Source organism: Odocoileus virginianus, chromosome 10 (genome assembly GCF_023699985.2).
Source record: "Odocoileus virginianus isolate 20LAN1187 ecotype Illinois chromosome 10, Ovbor_1.2, whole genome shotgun sequence".
Classification (NCBI taxonomy): Eukaryota; Metazoa; Chordata; class Mammalia; order Artiodactyla; family Cervidae; genus Odocoileus; species Odocoileus virginianus.
The window spans coordinates 31,281,094-31,307,276 of NC_069683.1; the positions used below are offsets into that span (position 1 = coordinate 31,281,094).

Sequence of the window (26,183 nt, forward strand, 5' to 3'; positions counted from 1 at the left end):
TGTCCTGCTCAGTCTGTGCATCAGGTTTAAATTTGCTTTTCATTCTGGACTCTGGGCCTGCACCACAAGTCTTCCATTGTGGCACCTAGGCTGAAATATCAGCTGCCTTCTTTTCATGGCAGAAGGTGGGAGCCCAATAATCCTCTGCTCCAAAGTGGCATGGGCCATATCTACACATACTTTATTGACCAGTGTGAATCATGTAGCCAAGACCAATGTCAAGGGTTTGAGATTTATGCTCCCTCGTTGGTGGGGGCACTGTGGTGTGGAAGAGTGAATCTTTGGTAAATGATAATATATAATTGTCACATCACACTTCTAACCTTACTGCCTTCCAGTGTATCCAGTCTCTGCCATCCTCCTGGTGGTGTGTGTGTCAGGTTGGTGCTGAAGTGTTTAACATGATGCAGAGAAGGGGTTTTGCCTCTGTTTGGATTACAAAATGTTTTAAGGGGTTTCACTGTGTTGTAGGGATTGCTTTATTTTTAGAGTTCATTGGAGTTGGTAGAGGTTGATCTTTGCTGTGGCAGCCCGATTGACTGGGAGGGGTTTCCGCCTTCCCTACACCCCTAGTACTACCACCTATCATAGAAGTTTTCATCAACAAATTTTCCATCCTGCTGTGTGAGCTGTCAGAACCAAGTAGAGTCTGTGGCCAAACCACGTTCTCTCCCTCCTCATCTTGCGGCGCCATGGTGTGCGATTTCTAGTGCCCTTTACTTTGCCCCCCTCAACTGTCTTCCCTTTCCCTCATCCCTGCCTTTTTTGCTCTCCACCTGAGATTTTTTAATTTTTGTTTTTCCCTCAGCATTTCTTCATTGTTATTTTTTTGTTGTTCAGTCGCTCTGTCGTGTCCAACTCTTTGCAACCCTGTGGACTGCAGCATGCCAGGCTTCCCTGTCCTTCACTGGCTTATGTTAAGTGTTCAGCCCTGATTGGTTTTTCATTTAAAACAATCCCAGAAATTCCTCAGTGTTAGATAGAGAGTATCTGTCCTTGTTTTCCATAGTTATATAGTTTGCTTATCCTTATTCAGTGATATTTGAAGAGAAATGGGATAAGCAAAGATTTTGAGCTCAACTACCAGTGTTGAAACTGGAACCCCTGTGTTTCCAAACAGAGATATGATGTTTCACCACAAGGGCAAAGATTGATTGGGAGGCATAGAGAAGATACATCAGATCCATCACCAGCCCTGGCAGCTGGCTTTCTGTCAAGGGCAATTTTTCATGAAGAAATTGTCTTATCATTTCATAAGAATGATCAAGTACCTTAAGAATCATGTTGAAAAGTGCACAGACAGTAGGGGGTCTGCTTGATTCCTTAGGAAAGTGATGGGTTCACAAGCATGCCTCAGCTGTCTCATGTCATGGATCATTGGCGTGCTGTGGATTGTTGACATTGTGACTGTTAGGTAACTGATTCCTAATTTTCCCCTTCACTAGAATAGGAGTCTATGAAGGTTAGAGTGTGTCTATCATGTTCTCCATTGTGTCTCCAAAGCCTAGCACAGTTCCTGGCATTAATGGACATCAAGAAAGCTTCGGCTGAAGCAATGCAAATATTAATGATGGACAGTAAAGGCAGAACCTGGGAGGAATCCTTGGGGCCTCAGACTGTAACATAGCTCAGTAAGGGCAGGTAGGGGTATCCTTTAAGGAAGAAGTTTATAGCAGCACAGTGCCAGGAATAAGTTCAGGCTGATGCCTCAGCCTCTTCCTGGCTCTCCTGTAGGGTGGGGTGGAAGCCTGGAGAGCGATGGGCTCTGTTCCAGGAGTCGGGCGCACACCCAGTAGACGCTGCACTGCCTTGGACCGTGGCTGAGGCCGTGGGGCCGTGCTCCGTGTAGCAGATGTTGTTGTTGCCCTCACCACCCCTCTCCTTTGGCCCTTGAGCATCTGCCTACTGACCTAGGCCAGCCCTGCATTATTTGAAATGTGGAAATTTTCTGGCCACAGAAACTTGCTTTGCCACCCACATAGCAGATGCCCCTTGAGAGCTGCCCTCAAATCAGTGACTGAAGGGGGTTGATGTTATAAACAGCCCAGTGGGCTGCGGACCCTCTGCAGCAGTTTAATCTCTGTTCCTCCACTCTGGTAGCTGGCTTGACAAAGCTGCGCGTCCCCCCCCCTCCCCCCCCCCCCGCCTTACTGGCTACTTTCTTACACCCCTGAATTGCTTCCCTCTTCTAACTGGGTCACTTCCCTACTCCCCTACCTATGTTTTCTTCACCTTCTAAATAAACCTCTTGCTCTTGAATACTTGTCTCAGCTCTGCTACTGGAGAAACCCAAACTATGACTCTTGTCCCCCGGTCCTGGGCACCTGACCACCGAGTGGTGGGTATTCTTGAGGCTTGAGAGGACTTGAGCTGCAAAATGCAGCAATGGCCCTTAAAAGCTCATATCAAAAAGAGAGGGAAAAGCACTGTAGTTTTCTCTTGTTTTAAAAAAGATATTACTTAAATGACTCCTAAATTATATTGCTCTCTGAGATGACAGAGGAATTTTTAATGATAGTTGAAACCACTCTACTCCCAGAATATCAGTGATTTTTATTGCTGAGGGGACAGGGTCTCAGTTGCCTTGCAGGGTATTTCTGGTCCTCTGAACACACCCTGTCTCTTGCTATCACAGGCTATTTGTTTCTAAACATGCGTGCATGTTACATCTCTATGCTTGTGTCTGAATCCTGATTGTCCCTGCCTCAGAATCAGCAGGGACATTCAGCATGCATCCCAGGTGATTCAACAGTATCCCAGGCCTGGCCTTCCGCCGTCACTCCTGGGGATGCATGAATGAGAGGGCTCTGCCCACACCCTGCAGTAGGTGGGCACGGGAGGAGCAATCCCACTGACCTTTGATCTTTGCTTCTTTGCAGATATCTCAGTGAGCCTGCTGACCCTTGTAGTCACTGCCTGTGGCCTCGCTCTCTTTGGTGTGTCTCTCTTCGTGTCTTGGAAACTCTGCTGGGTTCCGTGGCGAGAACGAGGCCTGTTCTCTAGTAGCAAAGACAACAACCAGGAGCCTCTTAACTACACGGACACAGAGACCAATGAGCAGGAGAACAGTGAGGGCTTCCTAGACCCTCCCACCCCTTGTCCAGACTCCTCCATGAAGATCAGTCACACCTCCCCCGACATTCCCCTCTCAACCCAGACGGGGGACCAGGACAACTATGCCCATGGCATCCGCGTGCAACGCCAAATCACAGAGCCAACCTCATCAGCTCGGTCAGTACTGCCCCCTTCCTTTCTGGATGCAAGGCAAGCGCTGCCCTGCTTCCTTCTCTTGGCAGCAATGGCATTGATTTAGACAAAGAGCCTGTAACCTTTCACATGTCCCTTTGGTATCAGAGACATGAATGTGGGAAAACGTGATGCTTCCTATACTCCAGTCAGGTTCCTGAGCACTGCTTAATCTCTCCTTAGCTCATATTAACAGTAGTTAACATTGCTAATACTTTCCATGTTAAGGACTGTCCAAGAATTTTATTTGTATTATTTTTTCATTGCTCACAACTTTGTGTGAAACAGATCCTATTATCATTTTCATCTCACAGAAGAAGAAACTTAAGGAAATTAAGAAACAAAGTCATAAGTTGGTAAGCACCTAGGACAAGGTTTGAACCCTTGTTCAAACACCACCAGAGCCCAAGTTTTTACCCTCTCTTCCATGTTACTCTTGCAGTGCTATGAAATTAATTCCCTGTGCCTCTAGCCTAGCCCAGCTGTCACACACAGGGTCTCCATAGAGTCCACACGGTGGCTGAAGGTCTTTGTCCGTCTCCAGGCTTTTCAAGGACTACAGAGTACCTAGGCCTAGTGTCACTGTCTTTCCACGGGCTGGATCTTCGTGCTTTTGCATTGTAGAGAAATAATACCGTGCGGCGATAAAAAGCAAGGGCTCTTTGGTCCAGTGAACTAGCTTTACCTCCAAATGTGATATTGGACAGATTATTTAACCTTCATCTGTTTCTGTTTCCTCTTGTGTAAGAGGAACAGTGATAGGTGGTTTTGAGAATGAGATGATAACATGCACATCACATGCCTTGCACAGACCTGCACCTAGTGGCTGCTCCACACACTGTGAGCTGCTGTTTTGTTTTTGGTGATGCTGTCATTATCATCATCATCACCGAGCCCTGCCTCTACCCGGACTCTGATGCATAAAGATAGCTTTGAGGCTAAGCTGCCAATTCTGAATCACTGTATATAAAAATTCACTCTCAATAACGCTTCAGGAAAAGAGACTAAGAAAGCAACTTTCTTTAAAATGAAAATATTTGCTTGAGTGATAGCTAGAGGAATAGCATGTGCTGTTATTTGAAAAGTACAAGCACAGTTTGCAGTTATTTTTTTTAAAATCTCTTTTATTTGTCCTCTAGAAGCAGAAATAAGATTTTACCCTTTTTATGTTAATCAAGTTTATCCTAGAGGCTCTGCTCATTCACATTAAGTGGGATGGAATATGACAGTTTGTAATTTAATTTTTTCCAAAACCTATTTTAGCATCATTTCCAATTCTGAATCAAAGAACTTTATCTAAAATATTCCTCTGTGAGGAAACGGATGGTTGTTTGCCATTTGGTTTAGAAGAAATCTTCAGATTTTATCATTAGGGCTTCTCTTCAGATTTAAGACTGAAATATAACTAGAGCTCTGTCTGATGCTGCCGTGGAGTTTGTGCATTGGTGCAGACGCATAGTAAAATCCTCTCAGTGCTTCAGTAAGTAGGGCTTTCAGATGGAGTCTCCACTGAAATTGTCTCCTGTTTGGTTTTACTCTGCATGTTCATTTCTCTGATCTGGGTTCCATCAATATGGTGTAACAGTGCTGTGTTTTTATTAGATGAAAGGTCTGAGGGCTCTGCCATAATTTTAGAGAATTGATAGCAATCATATCACTATAATTATTAGTGTTTATTCTAGAAAATATGTATGTAACCTGCATATCAAAAAATATATTCCATTTAAAACTAAAAACTGTAGATCTCTTTACCACTGACCTATAGAAACTGGGTAGAAGGAAAGCAAAAATAAAGAGCAAGGGAAGGAATTACTGCATTTACATTTTGATGTATTTTAGTTTTGAAGTCATGCAATTAAATTCTCTCTTCTGATGTCTAAAGTTGTTTAGTAATATTTGAGTCCCATATGACAACTAAACTCTTTCCAGCTGCATTTGACCTAATACTAATGATAATTTGCATCATTTTGCATTTCAAACATTCTTATCTAAATTACTGCTGACCTGATTCTATGGGTTATGTCTGGAAATGCATATCTTTGACTCATGGTCTTACCATAATGAGAAGGATGTGGTCTTATAATTCTTTAGAGTTGTGCCATAAAACACACACACACACACACACAGCCTTTTTACTGACAGTGTGGGGGAAATGAATGAAATTTCCTTGATACTCCAGAACATTTTTAACATCCTTTTTTAAGTAGCATTTTTCATTCCATACTTGCGGTGGGTGGGGAAATTACTCTTGCTGAGATGGCTCTAAACAATCTGCATTGCTAGTTATTATTTCTACTCCCTTCTTTCTCATTATGATCCTTACTTTCTCACTGCTGTCTCTTTCTTACTGCTTCCCTCCTGCAGCTGTTAACCATTTGTCCCAAAGTTCCCTGGGCACATGCTCAGCTCAGAACATGCAACGCTTGGACTCCCAGTTAAGGCCTCCCCACTTGTCACAGAGACTGGCACAGCTTCTGCCATGGCATTTGCTTTGGAAATCCTACTGTCACCTGGCCCCTTCAGCTTAGATATATATGGCTCCCACCACTGCCTTTGGGTACATCCTAACAATGAATTTTGCTGCATCTTCTAAGAATATTTCTGGTCAGGATGACTTTCGATTGTTCTTCCAAGAGCAGGCATGTTTGCCTTCTGTTTCTGGTTGGCTCAGTTACTGTTAGACCCTCCAAAATTCCTGCTAATTCCTTTCTATTTGGATGAAATCCCTTTTGTATAATGACCTAATATCCTGGGAAAGTAGATATTTTTTTTTTAGACCTTTTCAGTACCAGAACATTTTAAAGGTCTCTACTCCAAATATATGAAAATCCCTGAGTCCTCAAAATAGAAGGATCCTTGAAAAACCATCTAACCCATTTCCTGATTCATGACCCAAGCTGAAAGTCCAATCTGTTTTAAGTCTTCTCAAATTTCTTTTATAACACTTCCGTTTTATAAAAATTTCAATTTCCACACCAAAAACTTCTTATCAGGTCTGTTAAGGCCCTGTGTCGTACTGCTACAGTCTCCTGCTACCAGCTGTAGGCCTCACCTCCAGGCAGGGCCACCATGTGGCACAACCCCAGAGGATGCCACTAGCCTGGACTCAGTTAAGAGACCCTACCCGAAAAAGCTCATCACATTCCATCTCCATCTACACTAGCTTCTCTCTTGCTTTCTTCAGTATACCTGCCTTTTCCTGCCCTGGGACCTTCGTAAATGCTATCCTATCAGCTTGGAATGCTTCTCTGTTTTCTTTACCATGCCAGCTCATTTGCAGCCTTAATGTTCCACCTTAGATGTCACCTCCTCAGAAGTTTCCCTGAATGAATGAAAGTTGCTCAGTTGTGTCCGACTCTTTGCAACTCCATGGTCTGTCCTTGAAATTCTCCAGGCAAGGATACTGGAGTGGGCTGTCATTCCCCTCTCCAGGGGATCTTCCTGACCCAGGGATCAAGCCCAAGTCTTCTGCATTGCAGGCAGATTCTTTACCATCTGAGCTACAGGGAGTTCCCTGACCACCTGTCTGAATTACATATTCTTTCCTCCACTTCTTCCCACTCTTTATTCTCCTACAAGTTGCCTTACTTTCACTTCCTCACAGGATTAAAATCTATTTCTAACTATGCAATTGTTTGTTTATTATCTATATCCCACTCTAGACTATGAATTCGGTGAGTTCAAAGACCAGATCTGCTTTGCATCTCCTTATGTAGGTCAGGAAGCAACAATTAGAACTGGATATGGAACAACAGACTGGTTCCAAATCAGGAAAGGAGTACATCAAGGCTGTACATTGTCATGCTGCTTATTTAACTTATATGCAGAGTACATCATGAGTAACGCTGGGCTGGATGAAGCACAAGCTGGAATCAAGATTTCCAGGAGAAATATCAATAACCTTGGATATGCAGATGATACCACCCTTTTGGCAGAAAATGAAGAAGAACTGAAGAGCCTCTTGATGAAAGTGCAAGAGGAGAGTGAAAAAGTTGGTTTAAAACTCAGCATTCAGAAAACTAAGATCATGGCATCCAGTCCCATCACTTCATGGTAAATAGATGGGAAACAATGGAAACAATGGCAAACTTTATTTTGGGGGGCTCCAAAATCACTGTAGATGGTAACTGCAGCCATGAAATTAAAAGACGCTTGCTCCTTGGAAGAAAAGTTATGACCAACCTAGACAGCCTATTAAAAAGCAGAGACATTACTTTGTCAACTAAAGTCCATCTAGTTAAAGCTGTGGTTTTTCCAATAGTCACGTATGGATGTGAGTTGGACTATAAAGAAGGCTGAGCGCTGAAGAATTGATGCTTTTGAACTGTGGTGTTGAAGAAGACTCTTGAGAGTCCCTTGGAGAGCAAGGAGATCCAAACCAGTCCATCCTAGAGGAAATCAGCCCTAAATGTTCATTGGAAGGACTGATGCTAAAGCTGAAACTCCAATACTTTGGCCACCTGATGCGAAGAACCAACTCGATGCTGGGAAAGATTGAAGTCGGGAGGAGAAGGGGACAACAGAGGATGAGATCTTTGTTTGGATGGCATCACTGACTCAATGGACATGAGTTTGAGCAAACTCCAGGAGTTGGTGATGGACAGGGAGGCCTGGCATGGTGCAGTCCATGTCACAAAGAGTCGGACATGACTGAGTGATTGAACTGATGTATCTAACACCTAGTGCAGCCTCTCACACATAGTGGAATTTTTCATGAATGACTGACAAAGTGCATTCATCAATATCAGGCCATTTTTCTTGTGTTCTGATGACAAAGCACTAAAAGTATAAACCGAGTGGAGCCTGTAATGATATGAAACCAATGGAAGGTGACTTGTCCCAGGTCTCACTTTCATTCAGAGCCTTACTTTTGAATTTGTCAAAAAGTAAGTTCAGAGACTTTTGAACTTGTCTGTGAACTAAGTAATCTGTAGAGTCACAGAAATACTCTGGCAGAATTGAAAAAAGACAATTTGAGTCCTCTAAATGTCATTACTGGCCACAACTCCATTAAGCGGTACATTAGGATTAAATGTTGTAATTACTCCAGGTGTAGCACAGGCTTATTAAGCTATATATATATATATATATATATATATATATATATATATTTTTTATGTTGAGAACATTGATTAGATGTAAACATTTAAAACATAATGTTTTGAATTAGTCTTTTAGTTATGTCTTCAGATTTTAATAAACTGACATCTTCAAAAATAAAAGTTGCCTAGACCTCTCTCAACTTCCATGAGACCCTGAAACAAGATATAAATGTGTGTTTTCTCTACTGGGATAATTATCAGGAACTATTATGTCCATGGCATGTATATATTTACTCTAGACACGCGAACACTTTATAGAGAAAGTGTTGGTGGACATAAGCTCATTTTAGTAACAATAAAATATTTGAAGGTGACACCAAGGTTTCAGCCTTTTTAACTTGGCTGAGGGTGGGGGGAGCAAGACAGGCTTCATGTAAGTAGCAGCATTTGAGCCCACACCTCCACCCTCCAAGGCCAGATACCTGCATCTCCCTTATCTCACTCATTCTGTAAGCCTCTGAATCCCATTTCCTCCTGCCGTTGTAGTCAGTTAACTGTGTCTGTTTGTCTACTACTCCCCCTTCTTCTGTGTCCATTTGTGATTCAGAACAACCCAACCCTCCCCTCTCCTTCACAAGGGAAGATTCCAGGAAGGTCAGTTTCCTGTTTCCAAATTGTCTTGATTTGAACTTTGTAAAGAAACCCATGATGATTCTGAAGTCACTATTTGCTTCTTTCTTTCCTGTCTTTGGGGACCCCAAAGCCTTAAAACACTAGTATCCCAAACCAGGGAAGGGATAAGCCAAGTTTCCTCTCTGAGATGTGGTCCCTGAGATGAGGGAGGATGAAAGAGTATACTCTTGTCTGTGGTTGCATGGGAAACCCAGCAATGGAAGGGAAATTCTGAACTCTGGTTCTTAACACAAAACCTGGAATGGAAGATGTGGGCATGTGTGAGGAGAAAGTTGCTGGGGCAGAAGAGCTGAAGGTCCCTTCGTGCTGAAGAGCTGGGCCCCAAGAGGAAAACTTAATTTCCCCATTGAGGTCTAGAGCATCAGCGGGGAGGCTGAGAAGTGGGAGGCCAGGTCAAGTAGGCAGGCTCAGCTCAAGTACGGTCTCCAAGTACCGTGACAGGTTCCCAAGTCAGAGGCCTTTCTTTATCCCTCTCCCTAACATCCAGTCAGTTCTTATCCCCTCTGCCCTGACGTACATTAGTGTACAACTCTATCTTCACCCTTGGCCGTGCATTTCCTGAAAGGCAGTAACAAGGCTTTGCCTCTCTCTCCCTTCCTCCCTACCTGACCTCTTACTTCGCACATTCAAATTTGTTGAACTGTAGTAATGTCCTCTTTCTTAAGATCCAGTGGACACTACGATATTGTAAAGTAATTAGCCTCCAACTAATAAAAATAAATGAAAAAAAAAAAAGATCCAGTTGAGGTGGCTGGCTTTTTGGGTGACTGAGACTTTATTTGGAGACTCAGAGTGGGATGCTGGAACTGGTTAATTCAAATTTGATGGAAGGAAAGGGGGGATCCTTTTGTGTGTAGGCACCTACCTACCTATCCTTACCCTTGGCTCATATCAGCACAGGCTCACATTCCTTCAGGCCTGAAAGTGTGTTTTTGAACTTGTTGTAGGAAATCAGCTTTGCAGATTTGGTTGGTCAACTTGGAAATTGCACTTTCTCCAGGCTCAGCCACCAGTCTTCTGGCTCAGGTCTGGGACAGCCAAGTCCAATGGTGACGTCCTCTTCCTTGCCTGTTTCACAACAGGAAAATGGCCTCTGCCCACCTTGAGTGGGGCAAGAGGTGGAGGAAGCTGAGAGCTCCAGCCCTGGGGCCAGCTCCTCTCAGTCAACATTAGGGTGACTTATTTACCGAAGACACCATTTCTCAGCTTTCCTTCTTGGCCACCCTCATTGGGGCCCATCTTTCCTTCCATTCATTGTGCATATTAAGTGCTGAAAACATCAAAATACAGGACTACCCAGACCTACTCAGAGGACTGCCTGCTTCAGACACACATCCCTCCTTGCTACACTCATTCTGCGTCCCTAGGCGGAATTCCAGATCCTCACCCTGGGGAGGGGGCTCTACTTTACTGTGGCCCACCTCCACTGACTGTTTCAGACCCTTCATCTCAAGGGGAGCTCAGGTCACAACATTCTGCTCTTTATCTTTACTCTTTTCTGCTTTTGATTTGCTTTTTCCTCCTGCCTCTGTTTAAGTAGCCCATGGAAACTGTGGAATATTGATTTTCCAGTTCCTCCGCCTCATCTTCTCCTTTGTGTCCCTGGGGGAAGCCTCCCTGCTCTCCTTTCTAGCTGCCGACTTTAGGCAGCAGGGTGATGGGTTACCCTGGTTCTCTGGCTGCTCTGAGCTTTGCTGGTCCATGCCCCCAACTCCAGTCACCACTCACTCTTTCCTGAGGGAAATTGGAAGTGAAAGAAACCCCAGGGAGTGAGCACTGTCATGGCCTGTTACAGTCTTTGCCATCTGCTTTAAGCCACTTCCTTACAGTTGGATTCAGCTGGTTTCCCAATAGTATGTGTGATCCTGAATAGGAGGAAAAAGGTTGAGACTGAAACTAGTTGCGTAAAATATTTGGGTAGACAGTAGTATTCATACCTGTGCTTGATTTTTAAAAACAATCTTCAGCTCTCTTGGAATTTGGAATGAAGTCCTCCTGTGCAGTTGGATTCTGAGGTAATGGGCTCCTACTTTGATCTTTGAAGTACAAATCTCTGCATATACCTTCCTTCCCTAGCCCATCCCCTCCACCCCGTGGCAATCCATTCTGGTTAGAAGAGCAGAACACGTAGGATTTATTTCTCTCCAGATTTCATGTCTAAGAAAATGTGAGAGTAAAACAGAATATGTTCCATTGCCAAGCAGCCAAGTTCATATATTTTAAATTAAAATGTTCATGGCAGGTTTAGTCTTGCAGATGAGAGATAAGACAAAATGCTGCTGTGAGGAGTTCAAAGCCATGACTCAAAAACCTCGCAGTTAAGTTGTTAGGCACAGAGAGTCTGCTCAGGCAACCAGCTCAGGAGAAAAGTGGCAGCAGGGTGGCAGGGGTTGCTCTGGTGTAGACACAGGACCCATGTTCCATCATAGACATTGGTGCCAAGATGGCACATCTAGTAGGTCTTGAAGATGCACTTTTAGTATTTAAACTGCACCACTGACTAACTGGATAGCGCCCAGAATTGCCCATCATAGGTGGTAACCATCATAGGTGGTAAAAAAAAAAAGGGCCCTCAAGCAGGGCCCTTGTTTGAAACCAGCTTGGAGAGAAAAATCACCAGCAGAGGAAACCAAAGCTGGTTCCAGCCACTTATGACCCTTGCATAGAGATTGAGTCTTGCTGCTCCCCGGGAGCCTTTCTGCCCAGAAATCCCAGTAGAGCAGGATTAAAACTCTGTAGTCTAGCACTGCAAAGGTTCAACATCTAGACAGGAACTGACCTGGGTGGGAGCACAGAGAGCTTTATCATTGTTCCCCCGACTCTCCCCTTCCTTCCTTGAAAAATCAAAAGATACAGAGAAAACTTAAGATGGTGAGTGGATTTCTTTGTAAGAAATTAAAATTCCACAAGAGAAGCATTCAGGCCACACGGTTTTTGCACATGTGGGAATGTGTATGGCTGAGTGTAGACGGTTGGCTGTGACAGGTGCAAGTGACAGCTCTGTGATTGTGCTTTTGTTGTATCGTGTGAGTGATTAGTAATCAGGAGGGTATTTTAGGATGAAGAGAAATGTTGAGCATCATAGCGTCTGTATGACAAGGGAGAATAATTTCAAATATATTTCAGGACCTATTAATCCCGTATTTGCACCTTCATTTCATAAAGTAGTCTTAAGAAAGGAAAAGAAGGCAAACTCCAATGTTTACTCTGTCTCTTCAACTATTTACTAACCTCTCAGAGACAGTTTGACTGTTCCCCTTTCACCTTCTGGTGGAGAGGAGCTATTTTAATTAAGGTGATTGCGAGACAAAATACAATAGCTATGAACTAAAATGAACAAAACTAACCTTAAAGACAACTTTCTATGTAATGACTACTCTCAGTTTGTGAGGACCCATACATATGGCAAAGAGATTTTCAGGAAAACTTTTGACCCAAGCCAACAAGCTTATAGGGTGAAGTATAGATTCTGATAGCAAAAATTTAATTTGTAATACCAGTGTCCAACCTTCTCTAACTGAATCCATATATAGATTTATAATAGCTTACCTTTAATTTTTATGTCTCATAAAAATTATAGTGTTTATTATAGAAATAAAACCCTCCCTCCTCATCACTTATCACCCACGTGGTACAATGGAAGCACAGTCATGGAGCTGGCACTTGTATCTTTCAGAGTCAACAAAATCCCCTACAAACAGATGCATCCTGTCACATACATTTCCAGAAGAGCAAAGACTATGTTCTTGTGATGAAATGATTTGATTTATCCCATAAGAATGTGAATCCTTAGTAGGCTAAAAACCAGTGCCACGAAATTCTATATAATTTAGAAAAATATCCATTCTTTTTAAGATACCACATAGCTAACTATTTCAGTTTCAGGACCATACTATATATTAAGGAGAATAACTTTATTTTCTAAACCAGTTTGTACAAATCTTTACCTCCCACCAGCTGAATAAGCTTCTCTAATGTCATATTAGACAGTTTAGAAAGTGCATTAAACCCTCCAAGCTCCAAGGTCACATGTTAGTAAGATCACTTCCAGATGCCCAGGCCTCAGTTTTGAGCTTCAAGCCTTGGGGAACAGCTTACTCACATTGATAAGCATTTTGAATTTAGATTAAAAAAATGCCTACAGATCTAAATTTTTAATAGTATGTAGCAGTCTACCTACATCCCAGGCACAGGTTTGTGAAAGACCCAGAGCTAATGAGGTTATAACTTTATTCTCTCTTGCTCTTCATTCAAGGCACAATTCAATCCGAAGACAACTCAACCTGTCAAACCCAGACTTCAATATCCAACAACTTCAAAAACAGGAACAGTTGACTGGCATTGGTCGAATTAAACCGGAGTTATATAAGCAGAGGTCATTGGACAATGATGACGGGAGAAGGAGTAACAGTAAATCCTGTGGGAAACTGAACTTCATTTTAAAATATGACTGTGACTTAGAGCAGCTCATAGTGAAGATCCACAAAGCTGTCAACTTGCCCGCCAAGGACTTTTCTGGGACTTCAGATCCTTATGTCAAGATCTATTTGCTTCCCGATCGGAAGACAAAACACCAGACTAAAGTTCACAGAAAGACCCTGAACCCGGTGTTTGATGAAGTGTTTTTATTTCCAGTTCCCTACAATGACCTTGCAGCCAGGAAGCTTCACTTCTCTGTCTATGACTTTGACAGGTTCTCTCGCCATGACCTAATTGGTCAAGTGGTGGTGGATCACTTCTTAGACTTGGCTGATTTTCCCAGGGAGTGCATCCTGTGGAAGGATATTGAATATGTCACCAACGTGAGTCTAACATTTCTTCATTTTGGTTGAAGGTGGGGAGGGGGGAGCTTCTTGGTCAGCATGCAAACAGCTTACTTATACCTTATTTTATTTGAGGGGTAGAGTACAAAATTTATCTCACTGTACTTAAAGCTATTACTTCAAAAAAAAAAAAAAAGCTATTACTTCAAATCTCCTTCTTCAGTTAAGTTTAGTCACTCAGTCGTGTCCAATTCTTTGCGACCCTATTGACTGCAGCGTGCCAGACTTCCCTGTCCTTCACCAGCTCCTGGAGCTTGCTCAAAATCATGTCCATTGAGTTGGTGATGCCATCCAACCATCCCATCCTCTATTGTCCCCTTCTCCCTCCTGCCTTCAGTCTTTCCCAGAATCAGGGCCTTTTCAGTTCTCATCAGGTGGCCAAAGTTTTGGAGTTTCAGCTTCTGCATCAGTCCTTCCGATGAGTATTCAGGACTGATTTCCTTTATGATTGACTGAATTGATCTCCTTGCAGTCCAAGGGACTCTTAAGAGTCTCCTCTAGTACTACAGTTCAAAAGCATCAATTCTGCTCTCAGCTTTCTTTATGGTCCAACTCTTACGTCCATACACAACTACTGGGAAAACCATAGCTTTGACTAGATGGATCTTTGTTGACAAAGTAATGTCTCTGCTTTTTAAATATGCTGTCTAGGTTGGTCATAACTTTTCTCCCAAGGAGCGTCTTTTAATTTCACACCTGCAGTCACCATCTGCAGTGATTTTGGAGCCCAAGAAAATAAAGTCTGTCACTCTTTTCATTGTTTCCCCATCTATTGGCCATGAAGGGACGGGACCAGATGCCATGATCTTAGTTTTTTGAATATTGAGTTTTAAGCCAACTTTTTCATGCTCCTCTTTCATCAAGAGGCTCTTTAGTTCTTCTTTGCATTTTGCCGTAAGGATGGTGTCATTTGCATATCTGAGGTTATTGATATTTTTCCTGGCAGTCTTGATTCTAGCTTGTGCTTTATCCAGCCCAGCATTTCTCATGCTGTCCTCTGCATATAAGTTAAATAAGCAGGGTAACAGTACACAGCCTTGACGTACTCCTTTCCCAATTTTGAACCAGTCCATTGTTCATGTCTAGTTCTAACTGTTGCTTCCTGACCTGCATGCAGGTTTCTCAGGAGACAGGGAAGGTGGTCAGGTATTCCCATCTCTTTAAGAATTTTCCACAGTTTGTTGTGATCCACACAGTCCAAGGTTTTAGCCTAGTCAATGAAGCAGAGGTAGATGTTTTTCTGGAAACCTCCTTGTACCTTTCCAGAAACAAACCTTTCACAATGCTCATTTTGTGGTTTCTAAGAATTACTCATGAAAGCAGTATTGAAAAGTAACATTCTGTCTTTTCTACTTCCTAGTTCTAAGTGATTCCCTAATAGACATTAGACATTATCTGCCCTCCTTACCTCATTTTCTTTAGAACTTTCTTAAGTTTGTTTGTGTTAAATGGATCCTGGCATCCTATTAGCTGTTATCTGTAGCTGAGGGCACATTGCCTGACTCTGAGAGCATTAAGCCCTTGCCATGTTCTCAGGTCGGCTCAGGAGCATTTCTCATGATCATCACATCTTCAGCTTTAATCCCAGAAGTGAGAATGATGGAGAAGAGTTGGCACCACATTTTTAAATACAGAATCAAAGTTGCCAAAAGTCTGTTTGAAAAGATCTACTGCTATTGGCAAACTAATCTATACAAGGTCAAATCCTTTTTAGAGCCCAGGAGAGAGGGCAGAAGTACTATGTATTGTTGCCTTATATCTATGTTTACATCTAGACATGAGATCAAAGTGGTGGTATTTTCACTCCATTTGCGTATATTTCACTATCCTGCAGAGGGGTACTGACACTCCTGAAATAGAAAGGAAAATTGTGCTATCTTAGGGGACTCTGATATTTTAAGACCACTCATGTCTTTTCCCTGTGCAAATTCGCTCAGGTAACTTTGTTAGCTCATCTTCTGAAGGGAATATCATTCTCTTTCTCTACATTGGCATCCAAGACACCAAGCACCATAATCCTTATGTGCTTGGATAATGATCTAGCTAGAGTTTGGAGCCCATGTAGTGAGAGACTCTCACTCCACTCAAGAAGAGAACACACAGAATCTCTGCCCAGTGACCCAGTACCCACACTGATACTCTGTCATCTCAGCCACTTTTGTCAACTGGGAACTCATGTTCCAAGGGACACCTTCTCTTCATGTGCTGTGTGATGGCAGGCCAACTTTGTCCTGCTACTCAAATAAGCAAAGTGAAGCATGGAGTTTTGCTGGCCTTTATTATAATGACGAGGAAAGAAAAGAAGGAACTGGAGAAGGAGCAGAGAACATCAGATGATGAAATTAAGCTGACTAGGGAGATTGGGTAAGGGACACACCTCTTAAAACTTGAAAGGTTGTGATATTTGTAAACCCCAAAATGGTTGCTATAGGTGGCAAGGGTTGTATCCTAAATCCCAACTGGCAAAATCAAAAGGCAGTGCTAGAAACTTAAAAAAAAAAAAGAGGTCAGTGGGGGCAGGCTGCTGATACTAAGCAGCGAATGGCTCAAGAATTAACCGTCTCACTGGAGTTCTTATCAAATCACCTTGTGTGTAAGCTAAGACACTTCTGGCCAACAGTGATGAGCCTTGGTACAGAGACATTGGTCATGTCATCTAGTGTGACATCTTTTTTTTATTTTTTGACTAGTGGATTCTAGGATTCCATGAAATAACTGGAGTGGTTATTAGATACCTCATCAGGGTTCCTGCTGTGAGTTGCCTTCTAGAGATTTTGTGGGAAGAGTAACACTTTAATGCACAGTGGCTGATAAAAATCTGCATAAACTGATCCCTGGTGGGCAGGACTCCTCAAGCAGTTTCCCATGGGGTGAAAATAGAGAATGGAGGCTTGCAGAGGCCTTTGGGCCCTGAGATCACTGCCATTGTCATACTTTGCCATGACTGTGGTGGGAGCTCCACTGATGGAGAATCCTGAGCTTCCATAGAGTGGAGGAGAATGTGAAATTATTTATCAAGGAGGCAAACCATTAAGGCTAAAGGCCTTGAAGCTCTCAGTTGTTTCCTCAGGCCAACATGGCTAATTCATTTCAATGTATGACAAAAACTACTGTAATGATGTAAAGTAATTAGCCTCCAAGTAATAAAAATAAATGGAAAAAAAAAATATTCTGAGTGTTGATGGCATTTGGATGGCCAGCAGGAGAAAGGACGTCCTAAGAAAGGAATTACAGGTTGTTTCATAATCTAGCATTTAAAAAATTTTTGTTTGGAAAATTACAATTTGGGGCTCTTTTAACTGTGCTTTTTAAAATGTGACTTTGTGCAAAGACTGATAAGGAAAGTCTGAGATTTACCAAGGCTTCATTTTTATAATACACATGTATGCCACACAGTATACACACTATACATGTACAGACTAATGAGGGAATAATAAGAAGAACCGGCACGACCCACCCCTCAGCTGAAGACCAGACCACCACCAAGTCCTGATGATGACCTCTGGGTTGTCCTCCCCCATCACATTCTTTTAGCCCATTCCTGCCAAGAGGAAACCACTATCCTGAATTTTATTTGTAAGATAATATATTCTTCAGTTTTGTCTGTTTCTGCTTTTCACAGCTCTTCTTTGCCCTTTTTTTCAGTCCACATTGATCGTGACATTTAGCAATAGAGATGAATGGAGCCGTGGTTCATTTATTTTCATTACTATGTAAATTTTCATTGTGTTATATACATTAATTAGCTCTCTTGTATTGATGATATTTGGGTTGTGATTAGTTTTTTTATGGTTCTGAATAATACCACAGAGAACATATTTTGTGCACGTCTCCTGGTTCACACGTGCATTAATTTCTCTAGGAAGTAGCCCTGATAGAGGAAATGTACACATGCATCCAAATTTTCTAGGCAGTGTCGTTTGTTTTTCCATCATGGCTGTACAAGTTGATCCTTCCACTGAGGTATGACAGTTCCTAATGTTCCACATTATCACTGACTCTTGGAATTGTCATACTGTTTAATATGTAAACATGCATGTAAATATGATTTGTATGTACATGCATGTAAATATGATTTGTATATTCTTGGTTGCCAAGGTTAATGGTCCTTTGATATGTTCACTGGTCATTCACATTTTCCTTCCTTGCTAAATGTTTGTTCAGCATTTTTTGTTGTTTTTTTTCTATATATATAGATGCAATCCTTTGTTGGTTGTATGTATTACAAACATCATCTCTCCATTTATGGCTGCCTTTATACTCACTTGATGGTGTATTTTGATCAATAGAGGTTCTTAAATTTAATACAGTAAAATATATTAATATTCTCCATTGTAAGTTAGCACTTTTCTGTCTTATTTAAGAAATCCTTTCTTACCCTACTCATAAAGATATTTTTCCAATGTTTTTATTAGAAATTTTAATGTTTCGCCTTTCTTAATTATGATTTCAGTCCACCTCTCCTCTTCTTAGAAGGACAATAATCTCACCATGAGGGCCTCACCTTCCTGATGTCGTTTAAACATAATAACCACCCAGAGAACCCAAATACCACCATATTTGGGGTTCAGTCAGTTCAGTTCAGTCTCTCAGTTGTGTCTGACTCTGCTACCCTATGGACTACAGCACGCCAGGTTCCCTGTCCATCACCAACTCCCAGAGCTTGCTCAAACTCATTTCCATTGAGTCGGTGATGCCATCCATCCATCTCATCCTCTGTCGTCCCCTTTTTCTGCCTTCAGTCTTGCCCAGCATCAGGGTCTTTTCCAATGTGTCAGTTTTTCACATCAGGTGGCCAAAGTATTGGAGTTTCAGCTTCAGCATCAGTCCTTCCAATAAGTATTCAGGACTGATTTCCTTTAGGAGGTACTGGTTGGATCTCCTTGCAGTCCAAGGGACTCTCAAGAGTCTTCTCCAACATCACAGTTCAAAAGCATCAATTCTTTGGCACTCGGCTTTCTTTATGGTCCAACTCTCACATCCACACATGACTACTGGAAAAGCCATAGCTTTGACTAGACTGACCTTTGTTGGCAAAGTAATGTCTCTGCTTTTTAATATGCTGTCTAGGTTGGTCATGGCTTTTCTTCCAAGGAGCAAGCGTCTTAATTTCATGGCTGCAGTCGTCGGGGGTTAGGATTTCAGTATATGAATTTGAGGGACACAGACATTCAGTGCATAAGACATCCATACTTCTTTTTCTATATGAATAAGCAAGTTTCTGGCATATTTTCCCAGTAATCTGCAGTATAAGCTCTATCCTGACTACATCTCTATATATGAAGAATCTGTTTCTGAATTCTCTCTTTTATCCATATTTCTGTTTGAGTGACTCTACCAATAGCTCTATTTGTAAATTACTACCATTCTGTGATAAGCTTTAATGTCTAGAAGAGAAAATCATCCAGCCTACTTTTTCTTCAGTTCAATCTTGGCTAACACTTGGCTTTCCTCATAAATGTTAAAATCATATTGTCAAATTAAAATTTCTTTCTGATATTTGTTTGAACTGCTATGATGTCTATAGGTAAATTCATGGAATTTTTACATCTTTTGTGATACTGAGTCTTCCTGTTCATGATCATGGTACATCTCTCCATTTAGCTAGTTCTCCTTTAAAGTCTTTCATTCAAAGCTTATACCTTTCTACATGATGATGTCTTTCATGTATTAAATATTTTGTTAGTTTGATTACCAGGTATCTTACTTTTTGTTATTTTAAGTAGTATCTTTTCTAAAATTGCATTTTCTAACTCTTGTTGCTGTATAGTAATGCAGTTTAAATTTTTATGTTTATCTTCTATTTAGCCATTTATAAAGCTCTTCTTACTCTTATAATATATAGACTCTTCTGAATTTTCTTTGTAGATAATCAGTCATGTGAATTATGATAGTTTTTTTTCCTAATCTGTGTACTTATTTTTAATTCAGTGCACAGACTAGAATTTCCTATACAATGCTAAATAATAATTGTGGTATTAGTCATTCTTGACTTATTCCTTCTTTTAAATGGAATGTCTTTAACATTCCCATTTAGTATGATTTTGATAAAGATGTATCATATCTGTATCATCTACATCATGGATGTCTATCATGTTTAGAATGTATTCCTCAGGGACTTCCCTGGTGATCCAGTGACTAAGACTTTGGTCTCCCAATGCAGGGGACCAGATTTCAGTCACTAGTCAGCAAACAAGAACCCACATGCTGCAACTAAGAGTTTGCACGCCGCAACTAAAGATCCCACATTCCACAATGAAGATCAAAGATCCCATGTACCACAGTTACAACTAAATAACTATTTTTTAAAGAAATGTGTGCCTCTCTTCCTAGTTGACTGAGCCTCTAATTAAACTGAAGTATAGTTGATTAATAATATTGTGTAGGTTTCAGGTTTACAGCATAGTGACTCAGTTGTTCTTATGATTATATTCCATTATAGGTTATTATAAGATATTGAATATAATTCCTGGTGCTATTCAGAAAGTCCTTGTTACTTTTTATGTGGAGTATTTGTGTTTGTCCCATATTCCTAATTTCCCCTCCCTCCTTTGTTTTCTCTTGTCTGTGAGTCTGTTTCTCTTTTGTATATGGATTCATTTGTATTATTTTTTAGATTCCATATGTAAGTGATACCATTATAGTATTTGTCTTTCTCTGTATGACTTCACTAAGTATAATTTTCCTAGGTTCATCTCTGTTGCTTCAAATGGCAGTGTTTTGTTATTTTTATGGCTGAGTAATATTCCATTGGATATATACCACATCTTAATCCAGTTGTTTGTTGATGAGCACTTGCATTGTTTCCATCTCTTGGGTGTTGTAAATAGTGCTGCTGTAAACATTGTGGTACATGTATCTTTTCTAATGAAGGTTTTCATTTTTTCTGGATATATATCCAGGAGTGGGATTGCTGGATCATATCGTAGCTCTATTTTTAGTTTTTTAAGGAACCTTCATACTGTTTTCTGTAGTGGCAGCACCAGTTTACATCCCCACCAATAGTGTACAAGGGTTCCCTTTACCTAAGCCTTTTTATCACAAACATTCATTTTATCACATGCTATGAGCTTATGGGTTTTTTTTTTCATTCTAATCTACTATTTTGGTCAGTTACATCGATCATTTTCTAATTTTAAGTCAATCTTGTATTCTTAATATGATCCAGACTTGCCTTGATATATTGCATTTTACAATTGCTGAGTTCAGTTGCTATTTTGTTTAGCATTTTTTGCATCTGTGCTCATGAGCGATATATGTAACTTACTTTCTTGAATGGCTTGGAATCAAGGTATTTCTTGATTTATAAAACTATTTGGGGGACTTCTCTGGCTGTCCAGTGATTAGTACTCTGCACTTCCACTGTAGGGGGCGAGGGTTCAGCCCCTAGTGGGGGAACTAATATCCTACATGCTGTGCAGCTTGCCCCCCTCCAAAAAAAATCTATTTGAGAGAATGATTTTGGATGCCTCCCATTTGTTCCTATTCAGTGACCCTATACGCTTTGGGATTTTTGTTTATTTTTCTTCAAACTGAAAAGCCTCCCTTAGTCTCTGGCTTCTGATTTGTTGTTGTTGTTTAGTCACTAAGTCATGTCCAGCTCTTTGTGACCCCATTAAGTTCAGAAAATAAGGAAGGAAGGAGAATGAGTTCAGGATATTTATTCTCCTGAATGCCTTCCTTGGAGTATCCATAGGCTGGCAGTAACCTTAAACTGAAAGCCATAGTTCTGAATATCCTGAATATGTCTTTATTTTGCTGTCATTCTTAGATCACTTTTCTGGATGTAAAAATTGGGGGTGTGGCACAAAAGTCTCAATTTACCCTGATTTTGGCATTGTAAAGCTATCATTCCATAGTTTTCCAACCATCAGTTCCTTCAGAGAAGTCAACATTTAGTCTAAGGTTTATTCCTTCGTATTTAATTTTTCTTTTCTTTCTTACTGGTTTCAAGATCTTGCTTTCTGGTTTAGTGTTCTATAGTTTAACTGTAACACTGTAAAATAAAGTGGACCTTTATTTTATTTATCCTGATTGAGATTTACTGGGTTTCCTGAATCTGAGATTGTTTCCTTTTATCAGTTCTGGAAAAGTCTTGGCCATTTACTTTTTTTCCATTTGTAGAAGTGTATTATTTGCTGCATTTTCACATTTGCCTAATACACATTTGAGAGCCTCTCTCTTTTTTTTAACATACTTTCAATTTTTTTTATGATTTCATATATAAGCATTTTATACTTTGCTGCTCATAATTCCGATAGGTGTAATCTTTGCAGCTCTACTTCTTTTGTTTGGCATTTCCATCAGCTTTTACTCGTCATGCCTTGTTGACTCTTGGATTTAGTTATTTGTGATTGTGAGCTCATCTAGCTTAGAACTTTATCAGTAGACATTTTCAAGCTTTTAATATAAAGTTCATTCCTTAAGATATTATTTGTGATTGCTTCTACCAAGTGCCTAGGAGAACTACCAACATGGAATAATTTTAAATTATTGAGCATGAGTCTTTTTTTTTTTTTTTTACAACAAGGTAGGCTGGATATAGAGTCCAGCAGTGTAAGTATAGGCTTGTACTAATAGTGAGAAACTGAAAGGTTTTTTTGTTTTGTTTTTTTTTTTTGCTTTATTTCAATTCAGTCGCTCAGTCTTGTCTGACTCTTTGCAAGTCCATGAAGTAGAACTTCAGCATGCCAGGCTTCCCTGTCCATTAGAAACTCCCAGAGCTTACTCAAACTCATGTCCTTTGAGTTGGTGATGCCATGCAACCATCTCATCCTCTGTCGTCCCTTCTCCTCCTGCCCCCAATCCCTCCCAGCATCAGGGTCTTTTCCAATGAGTCAACTTTTTGCATGAGGTGGCCAAAGTATTGGAGTTTCAGCTTCAGCATCAGTCCTTCCAATGAACACCCAGGACTGATCTCCTTTAGGATGGACTGGTTGGATCTCCTTGCAGTCCAAGGGACTCTCAAGAGTCTTCTCCAACACCACAGTTCAAAAGCATCAATTCTTTGGTGCTCAGCTTTCTTTATAGTCCAACTCTCACACCCATACATGGCTACTGGAAAAACATAGCTTTGACTAGACAGACCTTTGTTGGCAAAATAATGTCTCTGCTTTTTAATATGCTGTCTAGGTTGGTCATAGCTTTTCTTCCAAAGAGCAAGCATCTTTTAATTTTATGGCTACAGTCACTATCAGCAGTGATTTTGGAGCCCCCCAAAATAAAGTCTGTCACTGTTCCCATTATTTCCCCATCTTTTTGCCATGAAGTAATCGGACCAGATGCCATGATCTTAGTTTTCTGAATGTTGAGCTTTAAGCCAACTTTTTCACTCTCCTTTCACTTTCATTAAGAGACTCTTCTTTTCTGCCATAAGGGTGGTGTCATCTGCATATCTGAGGTTATTGATATTTCCCATGGCAATCTTGATTCCAGATTGTGCTTCATTCAGTCCAGCGTTTTTCATGATGTACTCTGCATATAAGTGACCTATTTTATGCAGGGTGACAATATACAGCCTTGATATACTCCTTTCTTGATTTGGAAGCAGCCTGTTATTCCATGTACAGTTCTAACTGTTGCTTCTTGACCAGCATACCGATTTCTCAGGAGGCAGATCAGGTGGTCTGGTATTCCCATCTCTTTAAGAATTTTCCACAGCTTTTTGTGATCCACACAGTCAAAGGCTTTGGCGTAATCAATAAAGCAAAAGTAGATGTTTTTCTGGAACTCTCTTGCTTTTTCGATGATCCAAGGGATGTAGGTGATTTGATCTCTTGTTCCTCTGCCTTTTCTAATTGAACATCTGGAAGTTCACAGTTCACGTACTGTTGCTTCCATTTTAAGTCCCAAATAGGATGTATTTCTGGTGTCTACTTATTTAGGGCAGAAGTTCTGTTTTGTTTATCCTTTAAGGGTGTGATCCTCAGTCGTTAGTACTCCAGCCTTCACGCAGGATTCTCCCACAGTCCTCTAAAACCCAGGCTCTAGGCCACCCAAGTTCACATTCACCTCTGTTCAGACTGCAGCTCCACAGGTTACTTCTGTAGATTTATGCTTTCTCATTGTTTTTGGCACTGAAAGATTCTTTTCTCTGAGCCCTGCTACTCATTAAAAAGAATTTTATAATCTAGTATTTTTACTTGGAGGAGTTTCTGTGAACATCCACCCTACGTCTGAAATAGTGTGTGCTGTATTACTCAAGGTCTGTTCAAAAGAGCAGTTTTTACTTCTACTAACTCAATAATTATCTGTGTGTATGTGTATCTATTATTTATTACCATAGCTGCCTCACAGTTAAGTGCCTCACAGTCCAATGCAGAAGGAGCCTTAAGAGATCCCGTAATCCAAAATCTTCATTTAGCGCATTAAACTGAAGTGGAGGGGCATTGAGTCAGCCAGGGTCACGTAGCTGAATCATGGCCAAATAGGGCTTCAGATTGTTTTTCAATAGCCATTTTAGTCCGTTCAAGAAAAGGTGTCTCAAAATTACCATATATGCTGTTTTACTTTTCTTCCTCCTCTTTTCCTGGTTAATTCCATACTAAACTTTTAGATTCCAACTTAAATGCCACTTCCTTGAACAACTCTTATGTGAGCCCTGGACTGGGATAGATTTTTCTGGTGAATGCTCCCATGATATTCTATATTTCTATTATTGTATCATCATGTCTTTTTTTCCATATACATATGACTTTAAAGTTTATTTACTCTTATTATTGTTGTTATGTGAATAATGTATATGTTTTATTAAAAGATTTAATTGAAATATAAATGACAAATAACATTAGTTTCAGGTGTACAACATAATCATTTGTATTTGTATGTATTGCAAAATGATAAGCATAGTAAGTCTAGTTAATATCTCACCATACCTAATTACAGATTTTGCTCTTGTGTCATTATACTTTATGTATTTGTTCAATTTTCTTTCTTCCCTGTTAGACCTGTAAGTGCAACCAACTTGTTCACTACTCTGTGCTTAGCCTCTGAAATTATATCTGGAAATGGTAATAATTAATAAGCACTAACTGACTAAAATGAAGTTTCCGATGAGGGGCTAATCTGGTGAGGCTCTAGGGACTGGTTTGTTTGGGGGAATGTTATGCAAAGCTGAATCTATTAACTAATTTTTTAATTTTGTTCTTAATTTCTCTAAGGAGATTATGAGTTTTATAAATGGTAGCAGTCAAATAAAAATTAATCCTCACACCTTCCTGTGAAGGAGCAAAATGCAATTATTGAGTTTAAAAATGGTAGTTTAATTAAACTTCTCAACTATTGAAACCAGATCAATCAATAATAGTATATAATGCAATTTTGTAGCATGTGTAGCAGTCACCGGGAGGATATAGTATCTGGGGAAGGCCAAAGTTGGGAGGGCATGGGTTTAGTGGTCTGGTGAGTGTTGACTGCTGTGTCTATATGCTCTTTGCATTTTTAGTACACCCCACTCATCTCTGACTCCCTGGGAAATAGGCAGTAAGCACTTCAGGAATTTCTCTCCATGGCTCGCATAGAAACTGATTCAGAGGCTTTCTCTAGGACCTATGGTCATCTCAGCTAGACTCTAATTTGGAGAAGGTGCTAAAGCTCTCACAGGGTACCAGTAGAAGTTACAAGGTTCCCTCTTTGCCAGTATCAGTCCCAGTTCATAAGAGGATAGGGGGCACTTTACAGCAGCGTAGACCTTCTTTTGGTGACTTCCCTGGTGGCTCAGTGGTAAAGAATCTGCCTGCAATGCAGGTGACACAGGAGAAGTGGGTTTGACCCCTGGATCCCCTGGAGGAGGAAATGGCGACCCATTCCAGTATTCTTGCCTGGAAAGTCCCCTGGACAGAGAAGCCTGGCAGGGAGCAGGCTTTGAAACCATGGGGTTTCAAAGAGTCGGACACGACTGAGTGACTGAGCATACAGACCTTCTTTTAATGTTATAGATTTTAAAACCTTGCATTTCCACAAAAATTGGACTTTGTGAGTGGTTGCAAAGTCTAATATTTTGCAGTAGTTGATTTAGGAGTCTCCCTGTTCCATCTGCCAGCGCCCTGGGGCCATTTCTATACCTGATAAATGTGGATACTTGGAACCACTCAGGGAAGATGAAAGTAATCAGGGAAGCCCAGGATGCTTGCTTCTCACAGTTGAATGCATATGGGGCAGGCAATCTCCTGACTGAAGAAGTCTGTTAATTTAATTCTGTTTCATTCCATTACACTGTGAGTCCTAAGTTGTTATCATATGATTCTATAACTTTGTCACATTCAGTGGAGTCATAGATGTATTAACAACTGGCTGGAGTTGGGCGATTAGAAGGGGACCTGATTTGTAGCATTTGCTCATTTCCGTGGTGTAAATTCTCCCAGAAGGGCTGATTTCAGGC

At 40.9% G+C, this 26,183-nt stretch overlaps 1 protein-coding gene across 2 annotated transcripts in view; it reads left to right on the forward strand.

The window, feature by feature from the left end:
• Window positions 1-26,183, forward strand: part of SYT9 (synaptotagmin 9) — a 206,287-nt gene that overhangs the window by 64,803 nt on the left and 115,301 nt on the right. For both annotated transcript variants that reach the window (XM_070473342.1, XM_070473341.1), the window contains exons 2-3: window positions 2,880-3,231; window positions 13,237-13,783. In XM_070473342.1, the coding sequence (XP_070329443.1) occupies window positions 2,880-3,231; window positions 13,237-13,783 (899 nt within the window). The remainder of the gene's footprint in view (window positions 1-2,879; window positions 3,232-13,236; window positions 13,784-26,183) is intronic.